This window comes from Myxocyprinus asiaticus, chromosome 47, assembly GCF_019703515.2.
Source record: "Myxocyprinus asiaticus isolate MX2 ecotype Aquarium Trade chromosome 47, UBuf_Myxa_2, whole genome shotgun sequence".
Lineage (NCBI taxonomy): Eukaryota > Metazoa > Chordata > Actinopteri > Cypriniformes > Catostomidae > Myxocyprinus > Myxocyprinus asiaticus.
This window is the reverse complement of record NC_059390.1, coordinates 27,969,583-27,995,853: the sequence shown is the minus strand read 5'-3', so window position 1 is coordinate 27,995,853 and position 26,271 is coordinate 27,969,583. Positions and strand designations below refer to the sequence as shown.

General features: G+C 38.4%; 1 protein-coding gene across 1 annotated transcript in view; it reads right to left on the bottom strand.

Moving 5' to 3' along the window:
• Positions 1 to 25,364, bottom strand: part of tafa5a (TAFA chemokine like family member 5a) — a 278,672-nt gene extending 253,308 nt beyond the window's left edge. Inside the window, exon 1 of the mRNA XM_051691662.1 lies at positions 24,958 to 25,364. Coding sequence (XP_051547622.1) covers positions 24,958 to 25,069 — 112 coding nt within the window. The 5' untranslated portion in view covers positions 25,070 to 25,364. The remainder of the gene's footprint in view (positions 1 to 24,957) is intronic.
• Positions 25,365 to 26,271: the final 907 nt, after the last annotated feature.

Here is a 26,271-nt window from a genome sequence, read left to right as displayed (position 1 = left end):
ACATCAAAGCACTTACCTGGCTCCTTGTGACTGCACCGGAACAGCCTGGGACGGGGGAGGAAGAGGCCTGTCCTCGTGACCCGTGGAGACTGTCACATCGGGGGCGGATTTGTGCCATAGCTGGGCGCTCAGGGCGGGAGACCGCCGCTGGAGCGCCAACCTGCCAAATGGAGTGGTGGACGGTGGTCGTGATGCCAGCGTACACACCGGATATGTGACCCAGGGAACAAGGAAACCACTCTTGCTGAGCTCTTGAGTAGTGCAGCCACTTGGGCATGCAGCACAATTAAATGCAAAAGGTAACAAAAAGATGAAGATCTGTTTACCAGCTCCAGAGCAGCGGGTTTCGTTGTCCCTGGGTCGCCCGTCTCAAGGGCGCTTTGAAGCCTTTCATGGGTTCTGGGCGGCCGCGAGACGGGTGGCGTCTGTTTCCTGCGGTGGGCTCCACGCCGGGGCCAGGCCGAAGGGGCGGGCTGCGGTGGAGCCGGTGCAGTCACCGCAGGGGGACGCCCTTGGCGATGAGTAGATGGGGTGCGGGATCTTGAGCCGCGCCGGGGCAGGATAAGCCAGCTAGCATCCATCTACTGCTCTACCATCGAGAACTGCTGGGCAAAGTCCTCGACGGTGTCGCCGAATAGGCCCGCCTGGGAAATGGGGGCAGCAAGGAATCGTGTCCTGTCGGCCTCACCCATCTCGACCAGGTTGAGCCAAGGTGGTGCTCCTGACCACTAGTGTGGCCATCGTCCGCCCGAGACCACGCCGTGACCTCCGTCGCCGGAGGGCGGGCCGAGCACAGATCCTGCATCAATCCGGCGGAACTACCTCCTGCAGTTCCTTTAGTGCCTTGGCGGACTTGCAGGAGAGCCATGGCATGCAGGGCGGAGGCGGCTTGTCCAGTGGCACCGTAGGCCTTGGCCGTCAGAGACGATGTAAACCTACAGGCCTTGGACGGGGGCTTTGGGCACCCGCGCCAGGTGGCGGCGCTCTGCGGGCATAGGTGCACCGCGAGCGCCTTTATCCACCGGGGGATTGACGAATAACCCTTGGCCGCCCCACCATCGAGGGTAGTGAGAGCGGGGAAGCTGAAAAGATCGGGACCGGGCAGTAAAAAGTGCCTCCCGCGACCTTGTCAGCTCTTCATGCACTTCCGGGAAGAAAGGAACGGGGGAGGGGCGTGGCTTTGAGCGGCGCTGTCCGGGAAAGCATGTCGTCATCTCCGTGTCAGCCTGTGACTGGGCGATCGACCCCGAAGGGAGGAGCCCAGCTGAGGCTTCCGACTGGACGAGTCCGCTCTCCGATGCTGCGCTCGAGAGCTCATCACTTTCGCGGGCTCCGAATAAGGGGTCGAATTCGCTGTGAGACGAGCCGGCGGACTCACCCGGAAGCCTGATCGGGGCAGACGAGCATGCTGGGGAGTGGGAGGTCCGCGGGGGGATACCCGGCGGAGGCGGTCCCATTGGGGTCCCCAAATCGCCCCCAGTGCTAGCCGCGCTGGCCTCAAACCCGTGGGTAAAAGGACCGAGGTGGGAGCCTCTTGGGTGGCTTGCTTTCTTACGAAGGCGAGCCGCGACCGTAACGTTGCCATGGACATATTCTCTCAATGAGAACGTGACCATCCACGAACGCTGTCTCCGCGTGAGCAGTGCCCAGACATGAAAGACAGTGATCGTGACCGTTAGAAGGCGAGAGATAACGAGCACAACCAGGAATAACACACAATCGGAAAAGCATCTTTAAAAAGACGCATCTTTAAAAAGACGTTCCGTGTGTGCGCTCTTTTAGAGAAATATATACTCTTTTAGAGGGGAAAAATGCTCTTTCAGAAAATATACTCTCTAGTTTTTCTGCCGAAGCGCCCAGGGGCGTTCTCTGCAGTGCACCAGTGCAGAGGAGGGAGAAGCCCTTGAAATGCGCCGTCAGATCCAGCAGGTGAATGAACAGTAGTATTCAGCTCAGCGAGCATGACCGTTCGGCTCCAAAGAGAAAATCTGAATGAGTGGTTGCAATTTTCATTGGCCTTTTATCAAAGACCAGAGGTGTCTCAGGCTTCCAAGAGTGACCCCTAGTGTCACTACATCGACACCAATGTCGAGTGAGTGACAGATAGGGAACTAATTTTAAACATTTAAAATTTTTTGGTGGTCGTGCGTTTGCTTATTTATTTATTTTTTTTTAGAATGTTGCTATGGTGTTGTTGTTGGTTGCTTACTTGCTAAGTCAAGACAAGTCTACGGAATCCACCACTTAATAACAGTTCCTCCACAATGCCATTTAGTTCATTGGTCTAATTGGATATATTGGCTCTTTTTCAACAGCTTTCCGAACATATTTCAGAGTCTGAACCGTCCATTTTATAATCAAGCTTATTTGATTACATCAGGTTTGCCAACTTATAAGAAAATATCCTAAATAAATCCTTGATGTGCTCCTTAATAAAGTGTTAAATTAAATACTGTATGTGGGTGTGAGTCATTAAACAGTGATAAGCATAAGGACTACCCTCAATTAAAATTAATTATGGATTCAGGTCAAAAGTGTGTGCTCGAGTTCAGAGTGTGACAGATCCATGAGACAAATTAGGACAGTTCATTACCTTACTAAAATTAGCAAGCATGCTAAATATGACTAGACTACTGACTCATACCTGTGTTATTGTTGAGTATGTTGTGGTCCACTAGAGAGTAACCAAAACAGCACTGCCAGTTTGGAAATAGCTAATTGGAATTTATAGCTCTCAATGTCTGGCTCTTAATTCTAATTGGATGAACTGCATTTGAAGCATTGTGAACTGATGTGTGCATTCTATGTTCAACCTGGTCTCATAGTGAAAACGTGACTCTATATACCTTTTTGCTAAACTTGTTATACGTATATCCAGGTACAATTCCCTGCAATTTCCAGGTGAAATGAACACTAGAGGCACTACAACAACTGTGTGTTTTATTCAATTTCACTCAAATCATGACTTTAATGGCTGATAATGACTTTATAAATACTTAGTTTTCTCTCTATTACTCAGACACTGCTATTTTATGATACTGACACACTTATACTCAAACATGTCTTTTGAAAAACAATACAGTTTAATGCTATATGTACATATATACTCTTTCTCCAATATGAGTAGCTTGCGTGGTAGCTAACCTGATAGGGTGTTCGACTGGGAGTTGGAGGACCATGTTTCAATTCTAACAGTGAACTCAAGTTGACGCTTGACATTACAGAGTCATAGAAGCAACACGAAATTAGGTGGTTGCTTCAGAAAATGTGTTTTTAAGTTTTGCATCTGAATTTTAAAACACCAGTGGTTAGATTTAGGCACTGAATTAAGGTAAGGATGTCTTTTTTAACTTCTCATATAAGGTTATGGTTAAGTTTAGATGTTGATTTAGTAAGGATGTCTTTTTTAGATGTCACATTTCTATAAAAAAAAAAAAAAACAAACAAAAAAAACAACTATTGGTTACGTTCAGACAAATATTTTAGGTTAGGGAGGTATGTTTTTTAAAAGAAAAAAAGTATATATATATATATATATATATATATATATATATATATATATATATATATATATATACACTACCGTTCAAAAGTTTTGAAAAAAAAAAAAAATTTTATTTATTTTTTTAATATTTTAGAATAATAGTGAAGTCATCAAAACTATGGAATAACATAAATGGAACTATGGGAATTATGTTGTGACTAAACAAAATCCAAAATAAATCAAAACTGTGTTATATTTTAGCATCTTCAAAGTAGTCACCCTTTGCCTAGAATTTGCAGACATGTACTCTTGACATTTTCTCAACCAACTTCTTGAGGTATCACCCTGGGATGCTTTTTAAACATTCTCATCCCATCTATATGTTGGGCACTTATTGGCTGCTTTTCTTTATTATTTGGTCCAAGTCATCAATTTCAAAAACTTTTTTTTTTAAATAAAATGTTAGTTTTATAATGAAATAAATTAATATGGTGGCACAATTATATTTTTGTCTACAAAACTAATTTCAAATATTTAAGCATACACCTTCAGATGAAAAGATTTTTAAGATCATGAGAAACATTTCAGTCAAGTGTTTCAAAACTTTTGACCGGTAGTGTATATATACATAAAATTCACCTTAAAACCGCATCTGAAACAACACCATTTTACTTGCTTTTGGCGCCCCCAGCTGGACATTTCAATAGAAACCTGCAGCCAAAAGTGTTATACAGCATGTGAATTTTTACTTGCAAAACTATTGTAATGTTCAAGTAAATTTCATGAGACCAGGCTGTATAAATGAATGCACCATGTTGCTAAATTGATTGGAAACCAAAAACAACCTGCAGTTTGACTAATGAACTATTGTATTACTTAATGGAAGAACTCTTTATTCCAATTTTTTCTATTACGGCATGTAACTCTTTATTGAACATTGGTGTATTTCATCATATTGATGTAGCCTCTATTTTAGAAAAGCTCCATGGTTAAGGGGGCTTAAAGAACGGCAACTTACCCGTGGTAAAATCACTGTAACACACATAATAAAACAAAATCTTGTAGCTCTCAATTATAATTGGATGAGCCTTTGTAAAACTGTCAATATATTTAAACCCAAAGTGACTCAACATCAGTTGAATTCTTTATTAATGCAGCAAGTGGCTATGTTGCTTCAACTAGATGGCAAAAAGAATATTTATTGGGTAAATCTTTCGAAATATTAATTTCCTTCAGATCATACTCAAAGTTAACAATTTTGTTTTTCTTTGGAACATGAAAGGGGATATCTTAAATCATTGTAAACAGTATAATAAAGATATACTTTAACATTTGTAATAACTTTATCTGGAGCATCAGCAGAAAAATTATCATTACTGCAACACACAAAACCCAAGCCAAAAATATGTGAAGGATTTCGAAAGATCAACCTGGGGTGTGTTTCCTTTACAACGACGTAACCACCATAGTATGATGCGTCATTGGAAAAATGTACTTTGAGCTGTTGTTAAAGACGTTACTCAAGGGGTGGAGTAAAAACTTCTGTAAATATTAAATTATAATTACTCATTTACACGTACACCAGAAAGCTGTTTAATGTGAGAAAGCTGTCAAAGACACGAAAGCGGCATGCACTTTGTAATGCAACAGATGCATTGCTCTGCAATAGTGGGGTTTCCCTCTACATTAGACTTCGGTGTTCCCCTGACGCACTTGAGCATATACGCACATGCACACTCTTCAAAAACATATGAACGCCACTTATGCATTAACAAACACATAAAAGCCATGTTCTCAGACAGAAACTGTTTGTGATTAAGCGCTTTCTCTTAACTCCCTTTCCTTTAATCCTTTAAACGGCTGCTCTCGAGTATGCATGACGTTTTAGAACGCTGTTTCCGGAATAAGCCATTTTCTTAAATGCATGAAAATGTCATCTAAGTGTTGACAGAATTAAATATATATATGGAATGAACGATACAGAAGCCTCTGTGATGTCAGATGATGTCCACACAACAAACTAATAAGGAACTTTCCTTTCAGGAAACACCAAATAGTTGAACTATGTTGGTAACGATGGAACTTGCGACCATAGTTGGCTAACAATACTTTTGAAAAACGCACTCCAGGCTAGTAATTTTAATACAAACATTAATAATTAATAATGCATTCACATTAGAACTAAAGAGACAATTAGAAATTTTTATTATTAGTGCAGTCATTGTTTCTCATTACCGCAATGAGTATAAAAATCTTGCGGTAATGATAAATTGTGTTGTGTAATGAGGTGACTTCACACAAATACACTAATTAATATCTACTGTATATAGATGCACGTTTAGCATGTACAGGACGATGATGCTTCATACAATATGTTACTAATCATACAATATGTTATTAAGGGAAATACATAGAAACATTCGCTAATTTAGTTGTCATAGAAAATTAAAAATAATTAAACGGGGCTATCTTTCCCCACTACTGGGGCAAGAAGCCCTCCAGGATAAACTTGTTCCAGGTGTAATCCGTTTTTTACATACTGTATAAAATACATCTCTTAGTCATTTATTTGTGATGTTTAAAGTAAAATATATAATTAAATATTTTATGTAAATGTTTATTTTCACAATTTTGTTGAATAATTGAATAACTGAATAATGACAGACAAATCAAATAACAGAACTCAGATTAATCTGAAAGGTAACCTTATTCCATGAATTATGTACTGTGCAGGCATATGGATATACAGTATACATATATAGACACCCATATTTTAATTGAAAGGATGTTATAATAGCAATACTATGAATATAGTTTGAACTCCACTCAGTTAGCCTGTTAGGTTATAAGGAAAAGAGATGTTTAAAATGTGCATCTAATGCATGGAAGTATTTAACAATAACACCATAAGTTATAATAATTATTGAATTATTGAATGACACCAGAAACAGCCATCAGCCCCAACTCTGAAGGGGGTATCTTACCCCAAGGGTCTAACTTTACCTTGTCACTTCAAAATAAAAATAAAATATTATTTTTTTTACTCCAAAAATCTAAATACATTACTGTGTCCACAAATTTCCAATTGACAAATATACATAAACATTTTTAATATCCAACATCATAGAATGTCACAGATCTCTATTTTCCAATGACACACAATTAGATCTATCTATCTATCTATCTATCTATCTATCTGTCTGTCTGTCTGTCTGTCTGTCTATCTACTAGGCATGTGATGTATTCGTTATATGTTATATCATGGTAATTAACATGCACAATATTGTTATCGTGGGCACTTCAAAATACAGCAGATGATTCTAGATATCCTTTTTAGCCAAATGGTTTAGATCAGGGGTTTTCAAAGTCTTGGACAGCAAGCGAGCGGAGAGATTCGCACTGGCGCATCCGGTACATTGATGCGCTCTCGCATGATATGCATATTGTGCTCTCAACATTAACAATATTATAACGCTATAGAGCTACAGTCTATGAAGCAGGACTATGGTCCATTATGCCAATAATTTTTATTTATCTTCACAATACATTTTTATTGTATTTATGTATCTTTTTATTTTATTTGGTGAATTTATCTTCAATCTCCGCGCCTCCCGACATGCTCTGGCACCCCCCCGGGGAGGCGCACCTCCCAGTTTGAAAACCGTGGGTTTAGATTTTTCTGATCGCACAGTAGTTTGTATTCCATCAACGAATCAAGATTCACAACACTGCGTGTACGTGGCAAAAATGACACATGCGCACTCTGATGTAAACAAACCAACCTGGATTAGAAAATGGACCTTTATCCGCATTCTAGTAGAGTTAAGTCGGTAGAGTGGAAGTATTTTGGTTCCATAAAAATGCAGTGGGAGTGATAGTTTCCCTTTATGTAAAACATGCGTGGTAGCGAAACATGGGAACAACTCCAACATATTTGCGCATTTGCGGGACAATCATTCTGTTCAATTCGGGAAGATAAAGGTAAGTTGTGACAGTCCTGCTCATTTTCACAAACTGTTTTTGAAAATGTGAGACACAACACTACAAGAGACAATTTGCTAAGTGACAACTAAGATGACAAAGAACGTGAACTGTTGTTGCCATTTGCAGATGTGTAGCTTGCTTTCAAGTGGCCAAAAAGTAGTTCGCTATAACTCCGCTAGCTACACAGTAATGTTTGTGTCTCATAGTGACAACTAAAATACAGCTGGAATCAGATAATACTAAGTCCTGTAATTAATAATGGCAATGTGGCCCAATGATGATTTCAGTCTTAATTTTGAAGATAGAATACCATGCATATGAACTTTTCCATTCAGTGTGAGTGAACTAAATGTTATATTTGGCTATGTACAGGGTTAGGGAGTAACGGAATACATGTAACAGGATTACATATTTAAAATACAAAATATAAGTAACTGTATTCCACTACAATTACAATTTAAATCATTGGTAAATAGAATACAATTACATTCTAAATGTATTTTGATTACTGAAGAGTAATCAAAAGGTTACTTTGCATTTTATTGTCATTAGTTTAATTTAATATTTAGCCCTTTCAGAAGGAAAACATTTATACATATAAATGATTCATTTGAACAGCAGTGAAACACTTTCTTATGATGTGTTACATTCATACGAGCAGACAGAGAAATAAGTTTGAAGTAAGTTTGAAGTAAGTTTGGAGCAGGAGAAATAGAAATAAACCTTGTGTAAATTGTCATCTTTACGCTAAGCTAAAATGCTATTTCTAGCCATTTTACATGCACGTTACCAGGCACGATCATATTTTTATATCAAGAAAATTCACGTTGGATCAGAATTTCTTTTTTTCTAGTAAGACCTTTGATATTAGGGCAAAAATCTTATTCTTGATAATAATTTTTGTATTGTTTTCCTGTAAAAATATCTAAAAATCCTTAAAACAAGATCAATTTGATTTATCTTGTTTTAGAAACAACACTTCATAAGATATTTAGGTTTTTCAGAGAATGTATTTTTAATGTGTGTGTTTTGTCTTACTGTACTGGAAGAGTTTTTATAGTCAAAACAAGTGAAAAAATCTACCAGTGCTGAAGAAGTATTTAGAATACATTACTGACCTTGAGTAATCTAACGAAATACGTTACAAATTACATTTTACAGCATATATTCTGTAATCTGTAGTGGAATACATTTCAAAAGTAACCCTCCCAACCCTGGCTATGTATCTATGGTGTTGAAGGTAGTTTTTTAAACGTTCAAGGTTCTTTTCAAAGTTCTTCGTTATCTGTTATTTTAAAGGCCAGTTTGTTATTGAAAAAGTAATTAAATTTGTTATTAAGAGAACAACAATAAAGTTTGTTTCACTTTCAACCCGTTTTTGTAATGTAATTCAATACCGTGATAATACTATATACCATGATCAAAGCTTCAGCAATTATAGTTACGTGAAAATTTGATACTGTTACCTGCCTAATGGATGCACCAAGTAATATACAGTATATATATTACTACATATATTCCCACCAAGTAATAAGAGTTCATTAGCTTAACTATAAGCTGTTTATGGTTGCTGTTTACGGAACCCTTTCCTGCAGTATCTGATTTTGGAAATGCAGGCATCATTATAATTGCCTATATTAAATTATATCTATATATAAAAATCAGGTATTTCCCATTAGTCACAGTATGTGAATGAAGGAAAAATAATGCCTTGAGAAATGGAAAACAATTGGCAGAAAAACATTTTGTCATTTTATTTAGATTTTTGGAGTAAAATATATTATTATTATTATTATTTTGAAGTGACAAGGTAAACAAGGTCTATTATGACATCCCTGCCATTAAAAATATGGGTGTCTATATATGTATACTGTATATCCATAGGCCTGTACAGTTTATAATTCATAGAATAAGTTTATTTTCCAGATTAGTCTCTTAGAGTACGGTTCTGCTATTTGATTTGCCTGCCATTATTCAGTTATTCAATTATTCAACTAAATTGTGAAATAAACATTTACATTATATATTTGATTTCATATTTGACTTAAAACATCAAAATGAAACTACTAAGAATGATATCAGTGTATTTTATTCATTCTGTAAAAATCAGATGACACTTGGGACAAGTTTACCCTGGGTAAGATAGCCCCTTTTCAAAATTAACTAAACATTAGCTAACAACTAAATTAGCTAATGTTTTTATTTATATCCATTGATAATATATTGGATTATGCACCATCATCCTGTACATGATAAATGTATATCTATATATGTTACAATTTAAAGGTAGATGCACACTGATCTTAAGGGGGGCATCTTCCCCTACTCTGTATGCAATGTTGATTTTAGTTTGGCATAAAAGTTTATCTAACATATCTAATAGTTCTCACTACGAAAAACATGGAATTTGTGCCTTTAATGCTTTAAAATAAAAAAGGAATTGGACACAAAAGTGTACCTGATTCATAGAAAGTGCCATTAACATTTTAGCATGTTTTACCCAAGCCTACCGATCACTGTGCAGCACATTTTCACCAACTATCTTTTCTCCACTTCTTCACAGCATTTCCACCAGAGATATTTCCTGTCACAGCCTATGAGCGGCCACACGTTGACAGAGCCCTGCAGGAATTCAAAATGCCAGGGGGGCATTTTCTTCCGAGCAATTGCTTTCCTCAATAATAAAGCCGGGGAGTCATTTTTAACAGCTCTCCACCAGTATTTTAGTAGTCTTTCCAAGCCCCTCCAGCAGCAAAAAAATCGTCATTACATCAACCAAGAATGAAGCCAGATTGTTAGCAGGAAGTAGACCCTTATGTGAAATGTCAATAGTTATGTATTATGCATGCTACTTGGTGCCTATTAACAATAATACCAAATTTAAATGATTTTATGGTGTGACACAAAGTCATTTAAACAGCAATTAGTGATCAAATTTATGAGGGCCTGTAGGAGATGTCTGCCGATTGGGTTCACATTAATAAAGACTAAGCATATCGTTTTTCCCCAAGGTATCCTCAGATTTTTCATGAGCCAACAATGAAAAAAATTATCTCTCTAAAGTATTGATAGTAAGACCAGACACTAAACTCTTTTCTTAGCATACTGTCCAAAAAAGTCTCTTCCTAACATACTAAAGTTCTGATTTAATGGAGCTCAAATGAAGCTTAAACGAGTGCAAATGCTGCAAAATACCAAATGGAAGGAAGTCAGTTATACGTCTTTTAAAATGACATTAAGATGAGTACATGATGACAGTTTTTGGTTTAACTAACCATTTAAATGATTTTTATTGTATTTTTTTAATCACTGTTTCAGTTGATTACATGCTTTTGATTATTTCAATATTAATGGATGTGTTTGAAGCAGATTAAAATCTCACAGAATCTCTTGTACGTGAAAAAAAAAAAAAAAATCTACTTTCATTAATGGTGGAAACCATACTTCGCACTGTGATATAACATTAACTTTTGCAGGACCTGAAAAAGCAAAACTCCAGCCTTTCAACAATGTTTATCAAAATTTCAAAAGTTTCAAAAATCATTTGCTGAAGGTCTTTTGTGTTACATGCATTTCGACTTTGCAGAGATCATTTTTTTCCAGCTCAAAAGTGTCAACTATGACCAAAAAAACATGTAAGTCCTCGCAGCTGATAAAATATTCATCCATAAAGCTGCTTCCATTTCTGTAAGAGGTTCATAATGTGCTCACTGGGCCAGACAGAAAACTTGACAAGTTCTACGAGCCTACATACCGACACTTTGATGCGGACAGTGGTTAAATCGCTCGTTCAGTGGAAAAGGCCTTCGGCTAGCTTTAAAATAGCTCAGGATATTATAATAACTGCATGCTTATTGTGCCATTTAAATACAGGCATACTTTCTTCTTTCTTTCTCTTATTTTCTTTCTTTTTCTTTCTTTCTTTCTTTCTTTCTTTGGTAACACTAATTATTACACACACATTAATGTTCCATTTGTTAAGAGATTATCAAGGGGAATGACTTATAATTCATTTACAAATGAAACTGATATGCCTCACATGTTATAAATGTTTTATAACACTTATTTAACATTAGTATCTTATGAAAATATACCTTTATGTTATGCGGACAGCTGTGAAACATTTATTAAGGAGACATTTATTACTTAGGGTTCTTTCTTTCTTGTCTTGTTTTCTTTCTTTTCTTTTTTCTTTTTCTTGTGTTCTTTCTTTTCTTTCTTTTTTTCTTTCTTTCAGGTTTATGTTGCTGTGGCATTTGTTTTTCTTTTTTTTTCTTCTGGTGCATGACCATGCGTAAATCTCTATTTTAAGATAATCTAGTGAATTACACACTTAACAAATGAAAGGTACAAATGAAAGATACATTGCATGGCCATTTTCATGGCAAATTAATGATTTGTTTTTTTGCAAGTCTGACTTCATTGCGAAAACAGCTTCACAATATACAGTGTAATACTTGATTTAAAAAGGCTTAAGACATTAACTGTATGATCCAAATTCAAACACCTGTGACTGCACATTAGTTGAACTGTATTTTGCAATTGTAACATTGTTCAGCATCCAACAAATATGTTTTCAAGTTTCTTCATCTTTCTCACATGTAAATAATGCAAAGCAGTCCTGCTCACTTATTTGCACATATATCTACTGTGGTTGCATGATATATATATCATCTAACATATATATATATATATATATATATATATATATATATATATATATATATATATATATGTTAGATAAAGGTCACACTAAAACCAACTTGAAAGCTTTTTACCAGGCCTTCATATGTTTTTTTTTTTTTTGTTTTTTTTTCTGGTACTTTTAAAACAACCTTTTACAGATTTAGCTGTTTAGCTTTGTCCCAGACCTAGACTTTCAAACTGAATGAAAATTAATTATAAGAATACAAATTATTAATTGTTTTAAACTATGATAATCGTCTTGGTTACTGTTGCAACCTCCGTTCCCTGATGGAGGGAACGAGATGTTGTGTCGATGTAGTGACACTAGGGGTCGCTCTTGGGAGCCCCAAACACCTCTGGTCTTTGAGAAAAGGCCAATGAGAATTGGCGAGTGGAATTTGCATGCCACTCCCCTGGACATACGGGTATAAAAGGAGCTGACTCGCAACCACTCATTCAGGTTTTGTGCTGAGGAGCCTAGACAGGGTCCCGGACATTCCAGCGGGTAGTACAGCGTTGTGGCATGAGGGACACAATGTCTCGTTCTCTCCATCAGGGAACGGAGGTTACGACAGTAACCAAGAATTCCCCTTCTGTCACTCACTCGACGTTGTGTCGATGTAATGACACTAGGGGTCCCTATGCCAAAATGCCACAACAGCTGAACTGTGTTACGTGAACTGCCGATGCAGGTGCAAGCAAGCTGCTGCGTGCATAATATCAGGTGCATCAGTCTGCACGTAGACTACCCCAACGCCCCAAAAGATGTCATGTAGTTCCCCACACCCCTGAGGGGGGGAAGCGACGTAACTAGCATGGGAGCAGGCCACGCCAGCAGTGGCCTTTTTTCTTTATGTTTTCTCTCCGCAGAGTATTAGATTTGGCTGGGGCCATCTAACTCTATTACTCGTGCCGGGGAAGCTGTTCTTTTCCTTTCCTATTCTTTCGGGGGAAAAGACCCCGCGGAGACCACATCCTGGCCGACAGGGAGGTAACATGTGGCAATACGTCACGTGGGCTCACCAGCCACACATGGAAGAGGCGCGGTGGTATGTCCTGCCTCGAAGGGGAGGAGCTCTACAAATACAGCGACCGAGGGCAGAGAGAGCTCTGCCCAAGGGAGACGCGGGTCTGCCAACAGGGAGACCGTACCACAGAAAATACATCACAGGGAATTACCGGAGTAACCAGCACCTGTGGAGCACCTATCCCAGTACAGAGCATATTAGCACATGAACTGGGTCCGGCTGCGAATTCCTCCACCGAATTCGCGAGCCACAGGGCTAGGGAGGAAGGACATCCAGGGTTCACAGGTTCGTGAACTCGCATGGGAGAGGAAGCGCACATCTTCGCCTCACGGAGGGGAAAGGCGCTATACGCAAGCGATACACCTGGCCAGCTGTCCCGTATTCCCAAACTTACCTGTTTGTACCTGACAAAACATGGGACGAAACCGGCTCAACCTAGAGATTGTAAAATCTCGCAAAGGTATTGGGTGTTGCCCAGCCCGCTGCTCTGCATATGTCTGCTAGAGAGGTGCCACTGGCGTGAGTGTGCTCGTATTCCCAAAGGGGCGGGCACGGCCTGGGCCTGGTATGCCAGAGCGATAGCATCCATTATCCAGTGGCCAAGCCTCTGTTTGGAGACAGCGTTCCATTTCCGCTGTCCGCCGAAGCAGACAAAGAGCTGCTCAGAGCATCTAAAGCTCTGCATGCAATCCAAGTAGATGCGCAAAGCACGCACTGGACACAGCAATGACAGGGCTGGGTCTGCCTCCTCCCAAGGCAGCGCTTGCAGGCTCACCACCTGATCCCTGAAAGGGGTCGTGGGAACCTTGGGCATATAGCCTGGCCGGGGTCTCAGGATCACATGAGAGTCTACCGGACCGAACTCCAGGCAGGTATCGCTGACAGAGAACGCATGCAGGTCCCCAACCCTCTTGATGGAGGTGAGCGCAATCAGGAGAGCCGTCTTCAAAGAGAGGTTTTTCAGCTCAACTGACTCTAGCGGCTCAAACGGGGCTCTCCGAAGGCCCAGGAGGACCACGGAGAGATCCCATGAGGGAAAGAGGCATGGCCTACAAGGATTCATAATAATAATAATTAATAATTATATTTATTTATCACACATTATACATTTGCACATATACAGTGAAATTCTTTTTTTCACATATCCCAGCTAAGCTGGGGTCAGAGTGCAGGGTTGTGGTCAGCTGTGTGCCAGCGCATCTGTCCGAGGGGGGCTCCCGTCAGGGAATACCAGTGGGAGGATTCCCGGGAAGCAAACAGGTCCACCTGTGCTTTGCCAAACCGACTCCAAATCAGCTGAACCACCTGGGGGTGGAGATTCCACTCTCCGCTGAGCGTCATCTGCCACGACAGCGCGTCCGCTGTGGCGTTGAGGTTGCCCGGGATGTGAGTGGTCCGCAGGACCTCAGTCGCTGCTGACTCCAGAGGAGGAGATGGCAGGCGAGTTGCGACATGCGACGTGAACGTAAGCCGCCTTGGCGATTTATATACGCTACCGTCACTGTGTTGTCTGTGCGGACCAACACGTGCTTGCCCCGGATCAACGGCAATAGCCTCCACAGGTCAAGTAGTACAGCCAGCAACTCGAGGCAGTTGATGTGCCAACACAGCTGTGGTCCTGTCCAGGAGTCTGCGGCTGCGTGCCCATTGCACACGGCGCCCCAGCCTAACTTGGAGGTGGGTCTGTAATACAAGCATTAAAATGTTTGGTTTTTCAAATGATGCATAACAGTAAAAGTGTTTTGATACATAACAAAGTAGTGTGTGAGTAACAGAGTGAAAAAATAAGTGTTTAGGAAGTCATAATCAGCCGTTGTAGTCGTGATTTGTGTGGAATTGAATAAAACGCACAGTTGTAGTGCCTCTAGTGTTAATTTTACCAAAAAACTGTGGCGAAATGTAGTGTGGCACGTGAGAATTTTGTTATAGTAACGTTCGTTCTATATTATATACAACATATATTCTAAGATGTAATTTTTTTCAAATTACACAAAAAGTGTAAAAATATTATTAAATTGTGTGTATAATATAAAATAGCTATGAAAAGTGCCTTAGCAAGACCGAGAACTCTGCCATTTTATTTCAAAAATGTTAAAAATCAAATTTTCATTAGTGTGATTTCAAGCACATAATTCTATTAAACCGAATACAGAATTTGAGATGTGCTGGAAATGACACTATGGTGGGAATTGTTTAATGACTTTCTGATAAAAATGACAAAAATTACATAAATCTGTGATGCCTGTATATACTGCACACTGTTGGACATTGTTAAAAGACTACTTAAAACAATTATTGAGAGCGTGAAAAAATTTTTAACGAGACATTACTTTTAGAAATCCAAAAAATTTCAAAAAGGTGAAGAAACAGACATATTAATATATATTCTGTAGTATATCATCATGCAGTCCATCTCTAGCTAAAACTAAAACTTCTAAACTAAAGCAGAAGCATCTAAGCTGTCAAATGTGAATCTTTAATTACCAAACACCACCTCCTGAGATTTTCTAATGCCCATGAACTTTAATTTCCCCCTCCTCTAGTGTTTATACCCTTCAATAGTTTTGATAATGACCATAGTTTGAGAAAAACACAGTTCAGAAGAGTGTGTGCAAGTGTATTTGTGTACTTGTGAGTGTTTGAGCAAGATGTCAGATAACACAGGATGTTTAAAAAGGGGGATGTGTAATTGTGCAGCAATGCATCAGTAGGCGGGGCTCTGGCATGTAGCAGGTATTATTTATCAGGGCATGTAATTGACCCTGTGGAAGGTGTTATGGAGGAGGTGGCAGTAGCACACTTGTTTCTTTCTTTTTCTGCTCTTCGCAGTGGCATAGCCAAGGGTGGGCCTGGGGTCACCCAAATTAGACCCATGCCCACCCAGAATATTAGAATGTATTCTTTGACTTCAAATATATATTTATAAAATAGTTTAAAAAATGCATAAATTCTGATTTCAGAAAGTGTGAAAGAACTGTTTGAATGCACTGCTTCTCCGTTGTTAAGGAAAATAAAAAAAAAAAGATAGCACCCAATATTTAAATACTAACATACAGGATCTAGGCATCACTGCAGCATGTTTGTGTTTATTTAGAGTCTCACAGACACCCTACAACAACCCTAACCCCTAAACCAAACCTTAACCTTCCCTTAGAAAAAACATAAATAACCTTGGTTTTACTACAGTAACCATAGTTTCAACATGGTATTTTGTAGTAAAATTATAGTAACCACAAAATGAACCATAGTTACTATATAACCACCATATTACTGTAGTAACACCACGGCTAATTGCATTAACACTATGATTTATGCCAAAAAACATGGTTACTACAATATTATCATAGTAACACAGTGATGCAATCTACACACAAGCTAAGCCGAGCCGCAGGAGTAAGGGAACAAGTGCGATCGACAGAAACTGCCTCCGGATCAAACCATTCTTAGTGACCAAATCACTGCTTTAAATCAACCTTTATATAAATGTTTATTTATTATTGTAAGTAGTAGTAAAGGAAATATATATATATATATTTTTTTTTCCCTTTTCTCCCAATTTGGAATGCCCAGTTCCCACTACTTAGGTCCTTATGGTGGCACGGTTACTCACCTCATTCCGGGTGGCGGAGGACAAGTCCCAGTTGCCTCCGCTTCTGAGACCGTCAATCCATGCATCTTATCACGTGGCTCAATGTGCATGACACACTGCAGAGACTCACAGCATGTGGAGGCTCATGCTACTCTCCGCGATCCACGCACATCTTACCACGCACCCCACTAAGAGCAAGAACCACTAATCGCGACCATGAGGAGGTTACCCAATGTGACTCTACCCTCGCAACCGGGCCAATTTGGTTGCTTAGGACACCTGACTGGAGTCACTCAGCACACCCTGGATTTGAACTCACGACTCCAGGGGTGGTAGTCAATGCCAATGCTCGCTGAGCTACCCAGGCCCCATTAAAGGAAATATTGAGAGTGGAAACTGTAAATCGGATGGTAAAAAAAAAAAAAAAAATGGGACAAAAGGCAGAATTGAACCGGGGTTTTTAGGCATTAGCGAAAGTGAGCTATACATGCTCACTGTCCTGTTTAGTTTGTCGTATATTTCTGTGGTTCCACCAGACTACTGGGGTGCAAATAGCCGCACTGTGTGAAAGATGCTATTTACACCGGGGTGAAAATAGTCACTCCAGAAACAAATTGGGGTGAAAACTTGGCCCATCCATTTTTATTGAGGCCCACACAAAAGCAATTTCCTGGCTACACCCTTGGTTCTTCATTTAGCTTTATTATAATTTCCCTCCTTATTGCTATAGCTTGCTTTGGATCAGTCTTTTAATTGAAATGTTCTGCCTGTGTCTACCAATCTACTGAAAAGTAGGCAGTAAATATCAGCACACACACACACACACATACACATATACACATACACACACATGCACACACAGTCCTACAAACAAAGCACCATATGCTCTTTGCATATGACTGTGATGATGGTCAAATCTGAGTGTTCACAGAAATAAATACACACTCATAAAAATAAACCACATCCTGACTATATAATTTTCATCTTATATATAAATTTATATTAAATGGGTTTACTGCTCAGATTATCTTTGTATCTTATTTATCTGCCAAGGGTGCTGTGTGTTGCTGGGGAATGACAATGCAGCTACTAAGGTGTTCTGAGTGGCTTTCATCACACTGCTATGCTGTTAATAGGGTTTTGTGGGTGGTTACTAGGGCGTTGCGGTGGTTGCTGACTGGCCAAGATTTTTTATTTTTTTTTGTTCGACAGGTGAAAATTTCAAGTATAATTGCTTAGAAAATTTATCAATCTGGGGTGCGTTTCACAAAAGCACTGTTACCCAACTATATTCGCAAGTTCCATCATCCCAACATAGTTCAGTGATTTAGTGTTTCCCAAAACCGTGGTTTCAGCAAACATTCGCAAACAGTTCTTTACATTGCAAGTTGTGTGGTTAGAACTACAGCTCTTTACCTGTGGTTAGAAACTAACTTCCTTGTTAGTTTGTTGTGTGGCCATCATTTGCCTTCGCGGACGTTTCTATATCTTTCATTCCATATATATCCTTCATTCTGTCAACATTTTAAACACGTATACATGAATTTAAGAAAACAGTTTAATCCGGGGTTTTGCAGAAAGTGGCATTCTGAAACATCGTTTAATCGTTGTTTAAGCCGTTTAAGGGATTAAAGGCTGTGTAACGTCATTAATGACCGTTCTATGTTGTTAAACCAACATGGTTCGAACAATGGATGTGCAGCATAGTTGCTACGGTTTTGGGAAACAGTCGTGACTAGCTAGTTATTTTTTTCAACGATGCATCGTTCTTTGGTGGTTAACGGGGCGGATCTACCGGAGTGGCATAGGGTGGCAAATGCCACCCTAAGAAAAAGCATTGCCACCCCACACCACCCCATAAGTATCCAAATGTATTAAATATAAATATAAGTATATTATAGTTGCTGTTGACATTGTGCAGGGGTTTATTCATGTCAAACTGCCTAAACTCTCATTGAATGCACAAATGACTACAGACCCGTTGAGTGATTGATTACAGCGTGACCAATCCCGTGATTGTTTACAGCAGCTGCAGCGACCAATCACAACATCGACCAATCGCCTACCTAATATTGCAGCGCATGTACAGTGTTTGGGCTCTCACGGGTTGATGAGCATATTTCCTCAACAACAATGACCACATGGACAAATAGATGGGTAAAAAAAGAGGTAAGAGATGAGGTTCTCAGTTGTTTCCAAGTATTCACTGAATGATTATTAGATACATCATTGTCAGTTATGGGTTGAGATGGGTGAGACGTGTCCTCACCACTTTGAAATAGCTTTCGTCAGGTATGTGTATGAAACATCTCCAGTTCTTGAGTTGGAGTTTCTATTACATCAGTGTGTGTTTTGACTGGCGATCCGGCACTGGAATGAGTTATATTGTCGCTGTCTGAATTTTGGAGTTCGCTGTTCCTGTTAAATGTGTCTGTGTTTCCACTACTCTCATCTCCCCGCATCTGTTATTGCATTGTATTTTTAAAGTGTAACACCCATCCACTGACGTACAGATGCAATCTTATTTTATTAAATAAAAAGTTATATCTGGGTGAATTAGAATCCAAAACCTCTAAAAACTAAGGCAAAAAGATACTATATCAATCAGTCATGTTCTTAATCAAAGATGTAGAGATTAAATTATTTAAAATAATATTTTACTGTGCATAGCATAATTAATATTCATAAGTTTTGCACCACTGCCCCACACAGCACAATTTTCTGTACAGTTATTTTTATTTAGACCTAACTTTGCGTTAATCTTCAATTTCAAATGACTTATTCCAGCTGTTACAAAGGCGATAGGCCTACAGGACTTAATTAGCAGATGCATGCATTTTCCATCCATGTGTACACTTAACAAAATAAAAAATTTGGCCTGCATAAAGTGGTGACGTTTAGTCCAGATTGTCAGTTTTATATGAGAAGCTTAGGAACATTTAGAATTTGTAGATGAGTTTAATAGACAATGTTTTGGTGCTCTGGATATATATATATATATATATATATATATATATATATATATATATATATATATATATATATATATATATATATATTTATTTTTTTTATTTTTTTTTTAATGTTGCAAAATGGTTACTATGTGGTTCCTGTGGAAATGCAGTTGTAGTGCACATTCATGGGCATTTGTAATATGATAGTGACTCCTATTAATGAACTAGTACTTGTTGCAATGAAGCTTGGTGTTTTAATCCATAACAACTATGCGTGGGCGATTGCCACCCTATAAAAAAAATTCTAGATCTGCCCCTGGTGGTTAAGCAGTGAGTTACGTTGTTGTACAGGAAACGCACCCCAGTTCTCATAGAATGTTACTATACCTAAATTTTTTCGCACTTCGTTATACACATCGTGGCAATTTCCTTGTAAAATGAACACTAGAGGCACTGATTTCATCCTGTTCCTCACACAATGCTATCTTATGACATCTTAAACACTTTTACTATAGCATAAGTAACTTGTAAGGCGATACATTTTAACGTTTGCATTACATAACCAACTACATTTTCAGGCTTGTTTCAGCATGATCAAATTATGCTGTAGCTCAACTGATCAAGCGTTGAACTTGCGATGCAAAGGAGTGGGGTATGAGTCCTGAAGAGCACACGAGTCGAAAAGTGAGCCGAAAATGACAAAGAAGCACCACAAAATGACGTGGTTGCTTCAGCAATTGTGTTTTTCATCCCACATTTGCGTTTTCTGACACTATCAGTTAGGTTTAGGTTCAAAGTTTAGAGTAGGGTGATCATTTTTTTTTTATTTTTATTTAAAACTCGATAGAGCATTGACCTTTAAAAACTCATCTGTTAGGGAAAACATTTGAATCGCTTTTAGCGGCACACAGTGGACATTTCACCCTGGAAGAGACATGATATGTGTAATGAACCATGTAATATCATTTAGCAATAATGTAGCAGCAGTCATGTCATTTTCATGAGATCAGGTTAAAAGTAATAGCACAAATGGTACAGGATGAGTTATGTGCCTTAAAATAATGTTAAAATAATGCCTTAGTAAACCAGACTAATAATAAATAACAAAAATAATAGAAAATAATAGTTTACAATTTTACGTATACTAATATATATATATATATATATATATATATATATATATATATATATATATATATATATATATATATATATATATATATAGTATATTGCTGTATATTACATGTGAAAAATATGATGTGAGCAGAAATTAGCTGAGCAAGTTTTTTGGCCAATTCAGACGTCAAACTATAAACAAGATATAAATATAAAAATATTGTCAAAATTGTGGTTTAAAATGTTTTTGTTTTTGATATGCAATATATTTAATCATATGTTTCAAGATATCAATTATTCTTTCTCTTGCTGCACAATGATTGGAAAGTAAGTTTGAGCAAAGCATGTGTGGCTTTGACAGAGTCCAGAGGAGGGAGCCAGCACACAGAACAAAGTCCTCCCCATATCATTAATTAAACAGTCATAATAAACAGTCCTTGACGTCAATCATATCACATGATATTCATTTGTACATCTGTGGTACAACATGAGCACTCTTTTATCAGTAATCTAAACTACCCATTCTCTTTCTCTGTAAAACAGAGATCGCAGTCCCACACAGCGATGACATTTGTAGGGGGATACATTGACTATATTTTGCAGTAAGATGCTAATATAAAGAGGCAGTGACTGTATAACTAGTGAGAAATCAGACCTCATTTCTGTTGTGTTTGTGAATACATCACACAAGACTCGCTATAAATAAACAAATCAACCAACATGGCTAACATCACACCTTGATGTGAATGCACTGGTTGCCTCCATGTTTTCAATCAACTGCACAAGCAATAGCAGCTCAGGCTGTAAGGTGCCAGTCTGGGGTCTTGACAGCGACTCAGACAGATGTCGTGCGGTGGGCAGCCCATCTAGATTAAGATTAATATCACAGACAACAACAGGTCAGAGCAGAGCTGCAGAAACTGATTTGCTCCAAAAGAGAGAGACAGAGAGAGTGAGACACCCATATAAAAATAGAACATGTGTATGCTTTAGACTACTAACCAGACCAAACATTCAGGATGTTGACTGTAGCCCAGCAGAGAATCACGCAATCACAAGAGATACAGTAACTAAGTGAATGCAGAAATATCTATGTCCATCTATGCACATACTGTGTTTGTATTAAGATTTAACCCATTAGAACCAAAGAGAGATTGGCACACTTTAAATACCCTCTGAGGTATACCAACACCTAGCCAAGGCTTGGCTTAGATAAACAAAGCAACATTTCTGGACACACAATTCACTGATTCAGGTGTGTGTGTGTGTGTGTGTGTGTGTGTGTGTGTGTGTGTGCCAAATTACCCAGACGTGAACTGAAAAAAAAATTTCCGACCTTTTTATGACAGTTAGTGTTTCATTGAGACATCAGGACAGACTTAGTAACATCTTGGCCAAGATAATGAATCAACTGAACTTTTAATGGGCTTATAACTGCTTTTGATGAATTATTCTTATATATATATATATATATATATATATATATATATATATATATATATATATATATAGTATATACACAACATTTAGTTTCGGTCCTCGAATCTGATTGGACGAGAGACGTTCCATGAACACTGATGTCTCAGAACATCAGCACTCGGACGCTTCACTGTGTGCATCACTCCGCTTGTGTTTGTGCCATTCTAAACTAAAGTGTAAGAGCAGTGCATATATGTTAAGTACTATATGTGTCTATTGACATTTATTTTTGTGACATCTCAGATTTTAGCCAGCAGGTGTCAGCAAAAGACATTTTTTGTGTGTAAATGAGTCAGCTGAGGAGACGTGCATCGCCAGTGAGTGTTTTCATTCTACACTACTAAAGCTGGGAAATAGCTTTTAACAGCTTCAGCATTTAAGGCTCATCACTGCGGAGAGACACAACAGACTGATTAATTACACAAACTCAAGGTGTTTGCTTACCTCTTACCCGAGAGATTACACATCGGAGAGGACATATTGTTCAAAATGGCGGAGAATTGTGGTTTCTTTGCGCACCGACTACCGTGGAATAGGAAGGAATACCCCCGCTATTTTTCCACAGAGAAAATAGGATGTCACGAAAATGACATTATTTTCAGAAAGCTGACTAACACACTACAGCAACGCTCTCTCTCTCTCTCTCTCTCTCTCTACACACACACACACACACACACACACACACACACATCCTTGTTTCTCCAATAACTGTCAGAAACAGCCCAAGCTGTGATACTAGTAGTTCTAAAGTGACATTTTTGAGAAGCTTGGACGCATCATTTGGTTTGAACCAACAACAGCAGATTCTGATCGGTCGCGTAAGAAATTAGTTCCATGTACAAATGCTTTGTTTGTGACTACCTAATTTTTTTGAACTGTTGTATATAAGCAATATCACACTCGCAATCGTGCTATATGGCCCTACATCAGCACTGCTGTGATTCGGCCACAGGCTGAATGCTGTAGATAATCACAGCAGTGCTGATGTAGGGCCATATAGCACTCTTGCTCGTACTATATTGCTTAAATATATAACTTTGTCTAGAAATTTGTCTAGAAACAAAAGTTAGTTTATGATGTAAAAACAAGAAATATTTAAGAATCTGCACTATTTCTATCTATCTATCTAACTATCTATCTATCTATCATGTATATATAATATCAAGGATAAACCTATTTAAACCTATAAATAAACAAAAAAAATTTTTAGCCATTAACCATGTAAACTCCTTTGTACTCAACATGAAGGTCAGATTTCCTTGCTTCCATTCTTCTAATGAAGCATACAAGATGCTCTTTGAACCATTCTCACATTCTCCATGATTACAAGTTGTGCGACACACACACACATCCTATTTGTGCTACTACGAGTCCAAGTGATACAGAATGATTTCCGAGAAAAGGATTTTCCTTATTGTCATTAGGGTCGGATTAGGAAAATACTTTTACACCTGTACATTTATGAACATCATGGGCATGTACATGACATACTGGACAGAACTATTCTCTCCTTGAGCATTCATGCTTTTACTCATATGTTCAGGAGGCAGTTTATGGGAATTGTGTATGTTTGATTGAGTAATGCGGCAATGACTGCATGTGCATTCTTACACATACTATCTTTGCAACCAGGTAAAGTGATTTCAGACGAAAGATGTTTTATTCTAAATGCCAATAGATGACATGATTAAGGCACTATCACAGTCTCCAATAAAGAGATCCAACAATGATTTCATTACAGCTGTTAATGCACCTCCCCTTGCCCTTGAATCTCCCGTTAAAATTTATGAACATAAGGTCAAGTCTGTGACACGCTTTGACATTACAAGGGACAGAGCTGATCTCTCCTAGAGCATTTATGATATCAATCACGTTCAGGTGGGGTTGTTTAAGTTTGTTTTTGCATGTGTGTATGTTTGACTGAGTAATGGGCTTAGTATGACTGCTTGTGCATTCACTTTTGCAGATATTCTATTATTTGGAACAAGGTATCCCAGTGAACTGATTTTAGATGCAAAGTCTTTTCTTATTAGTGTCAATAGGGTCTGATAAGGAAAATGCCACAGTATTTACAACAATCTAATCCTAAAACACAATTTCTCCTGCCCTTCAGTCTCAAGTTTAAAATATATGTACATTTATGAACAGTATGGTCTTTTTGAGGATTCATACTGTATATAATTGGTATATATATATATATATATATATATATATATATATATATATATATATATATATATATATATTGCAACTAGGTGAAGTGATTAAATAATTTCAGATAAAAGACCTTATTACCTTGCCTTATTAATGCCAATAGAGTCTGCTAAGAAAAAAATCCACTGTATTCACAAAGATCCAATCATAAGATATCATTCAACCTAATAACACACCTTCCCTTGCCCTTCAATCTCAACTTAAACCTTTATGTGCATTTAAGAACAACATGGTCAGGTCTCTGATATGCTTTACACGAGCAGAGCTGATCTCTCCTCGAACATTCATGATGGAGTTTGTGATTGTATGACATATTTAAGTTACTAACACTAGAGATGCAATGCATTATCCTTAAGGTCACATCAATGAAGTGTTACATCCTTGCACACTTAAAAAGACACATCGCACACACCGCAAACTCACCGCAGTACACGATCAGAAGCGCCGTCAACAGCAGCACAGCCCAGAAAGTTGTCGACATCCTCGGCCAGTTAATCGCATCCTTGCGCTTCATCGATTTGACCGCCGGAGCCATGGAGACGCGTGTCGTGAAATAGGCGATAAATTGAGCGTTACGAACCCTCTCGTCCTCGGAGGAAACGTCTCTCTCCGCGAGTGATTCTTAAAAAAGACATTTTGAAATGGAATAGCTCATTTCCAAAACCCTTCAGCAGTCTTTTAAGTCCGATCAATCGAAAATAAAGTCTTTAGTTGGCGCGTGATCGATTCAGCGTTTGGTATCCCCTGAAACGAATAATCCAAAACAGGCGTCGATTCAGATTTTTCCGTAAATATTATATTCTCGGCTGCACGATTTCCGCCACGTCATACCTTCGTGTAGAAAAACGAAAACAAAACAAACTCGCTGAGGATTAAATCATTGATGCAGCAACACCGTAAAAATATCTAGGATATATATATATATATATATATATATATATATATATATGTGTGTGTGTGTGTGTGTGTGTGTGTGTGTGTGTGTGTGTGTGTAACAAACTAGCCAAACAACCGCTTGGCAGGTCGATGAGACCCTGTTTGATTTTCCTCTGACTCTCAGTGAATACAAAATCCCATCACAAACTGCCTGGATTCGGTAAACTATTCGTTAAGAGGGAACTGAAGTCGGCGAATCCTGATAAGCAGACGTTGAGGATCATAAAGATGTGTGAGCAGATGAAATGGAAAGATCTAGAGAGCTCTGAAGCTGCGCAGAGCAATGCATGAACTGAAACTTACTGCCGCTTCAACTTTTCCTTCGCCTACACTGTGAGCGACGCAACACGACTGAACTATAGAACGCTCTCGTGATAATAAACGTGCTGTAAGCGACTATAAAAATTATAAAACTTCACATAGCAAAACAGCGTTTTTAAACGTAGCGCCTATTGGCAACCGTCAAACTTAACGCGGCCAATTATTTGTATTATTATTATCAGTTCATAAAAAATAAAAAAAATAATAAATAAACAATTACAGCACTTTTAACCCTTGTGCGTCAATTTAAAAAAAGTTACTCAGAGGTCCTTAGAGGACAAAAATGTCCGCGTCAAAAAACTGCCATAATAATATTTTATATGAATATTATTTTCCACTTTCAATCAGTTTTTTTTTAACCACCATCAGTCCTGATCATAACTACCAAATATTCATTCATTTTCAGGATTTTAACACTTTAAATGCCAGTTTGTTTACATAATGCCATTGTTGTTTTTTTTACACACACAAATTTCTCAG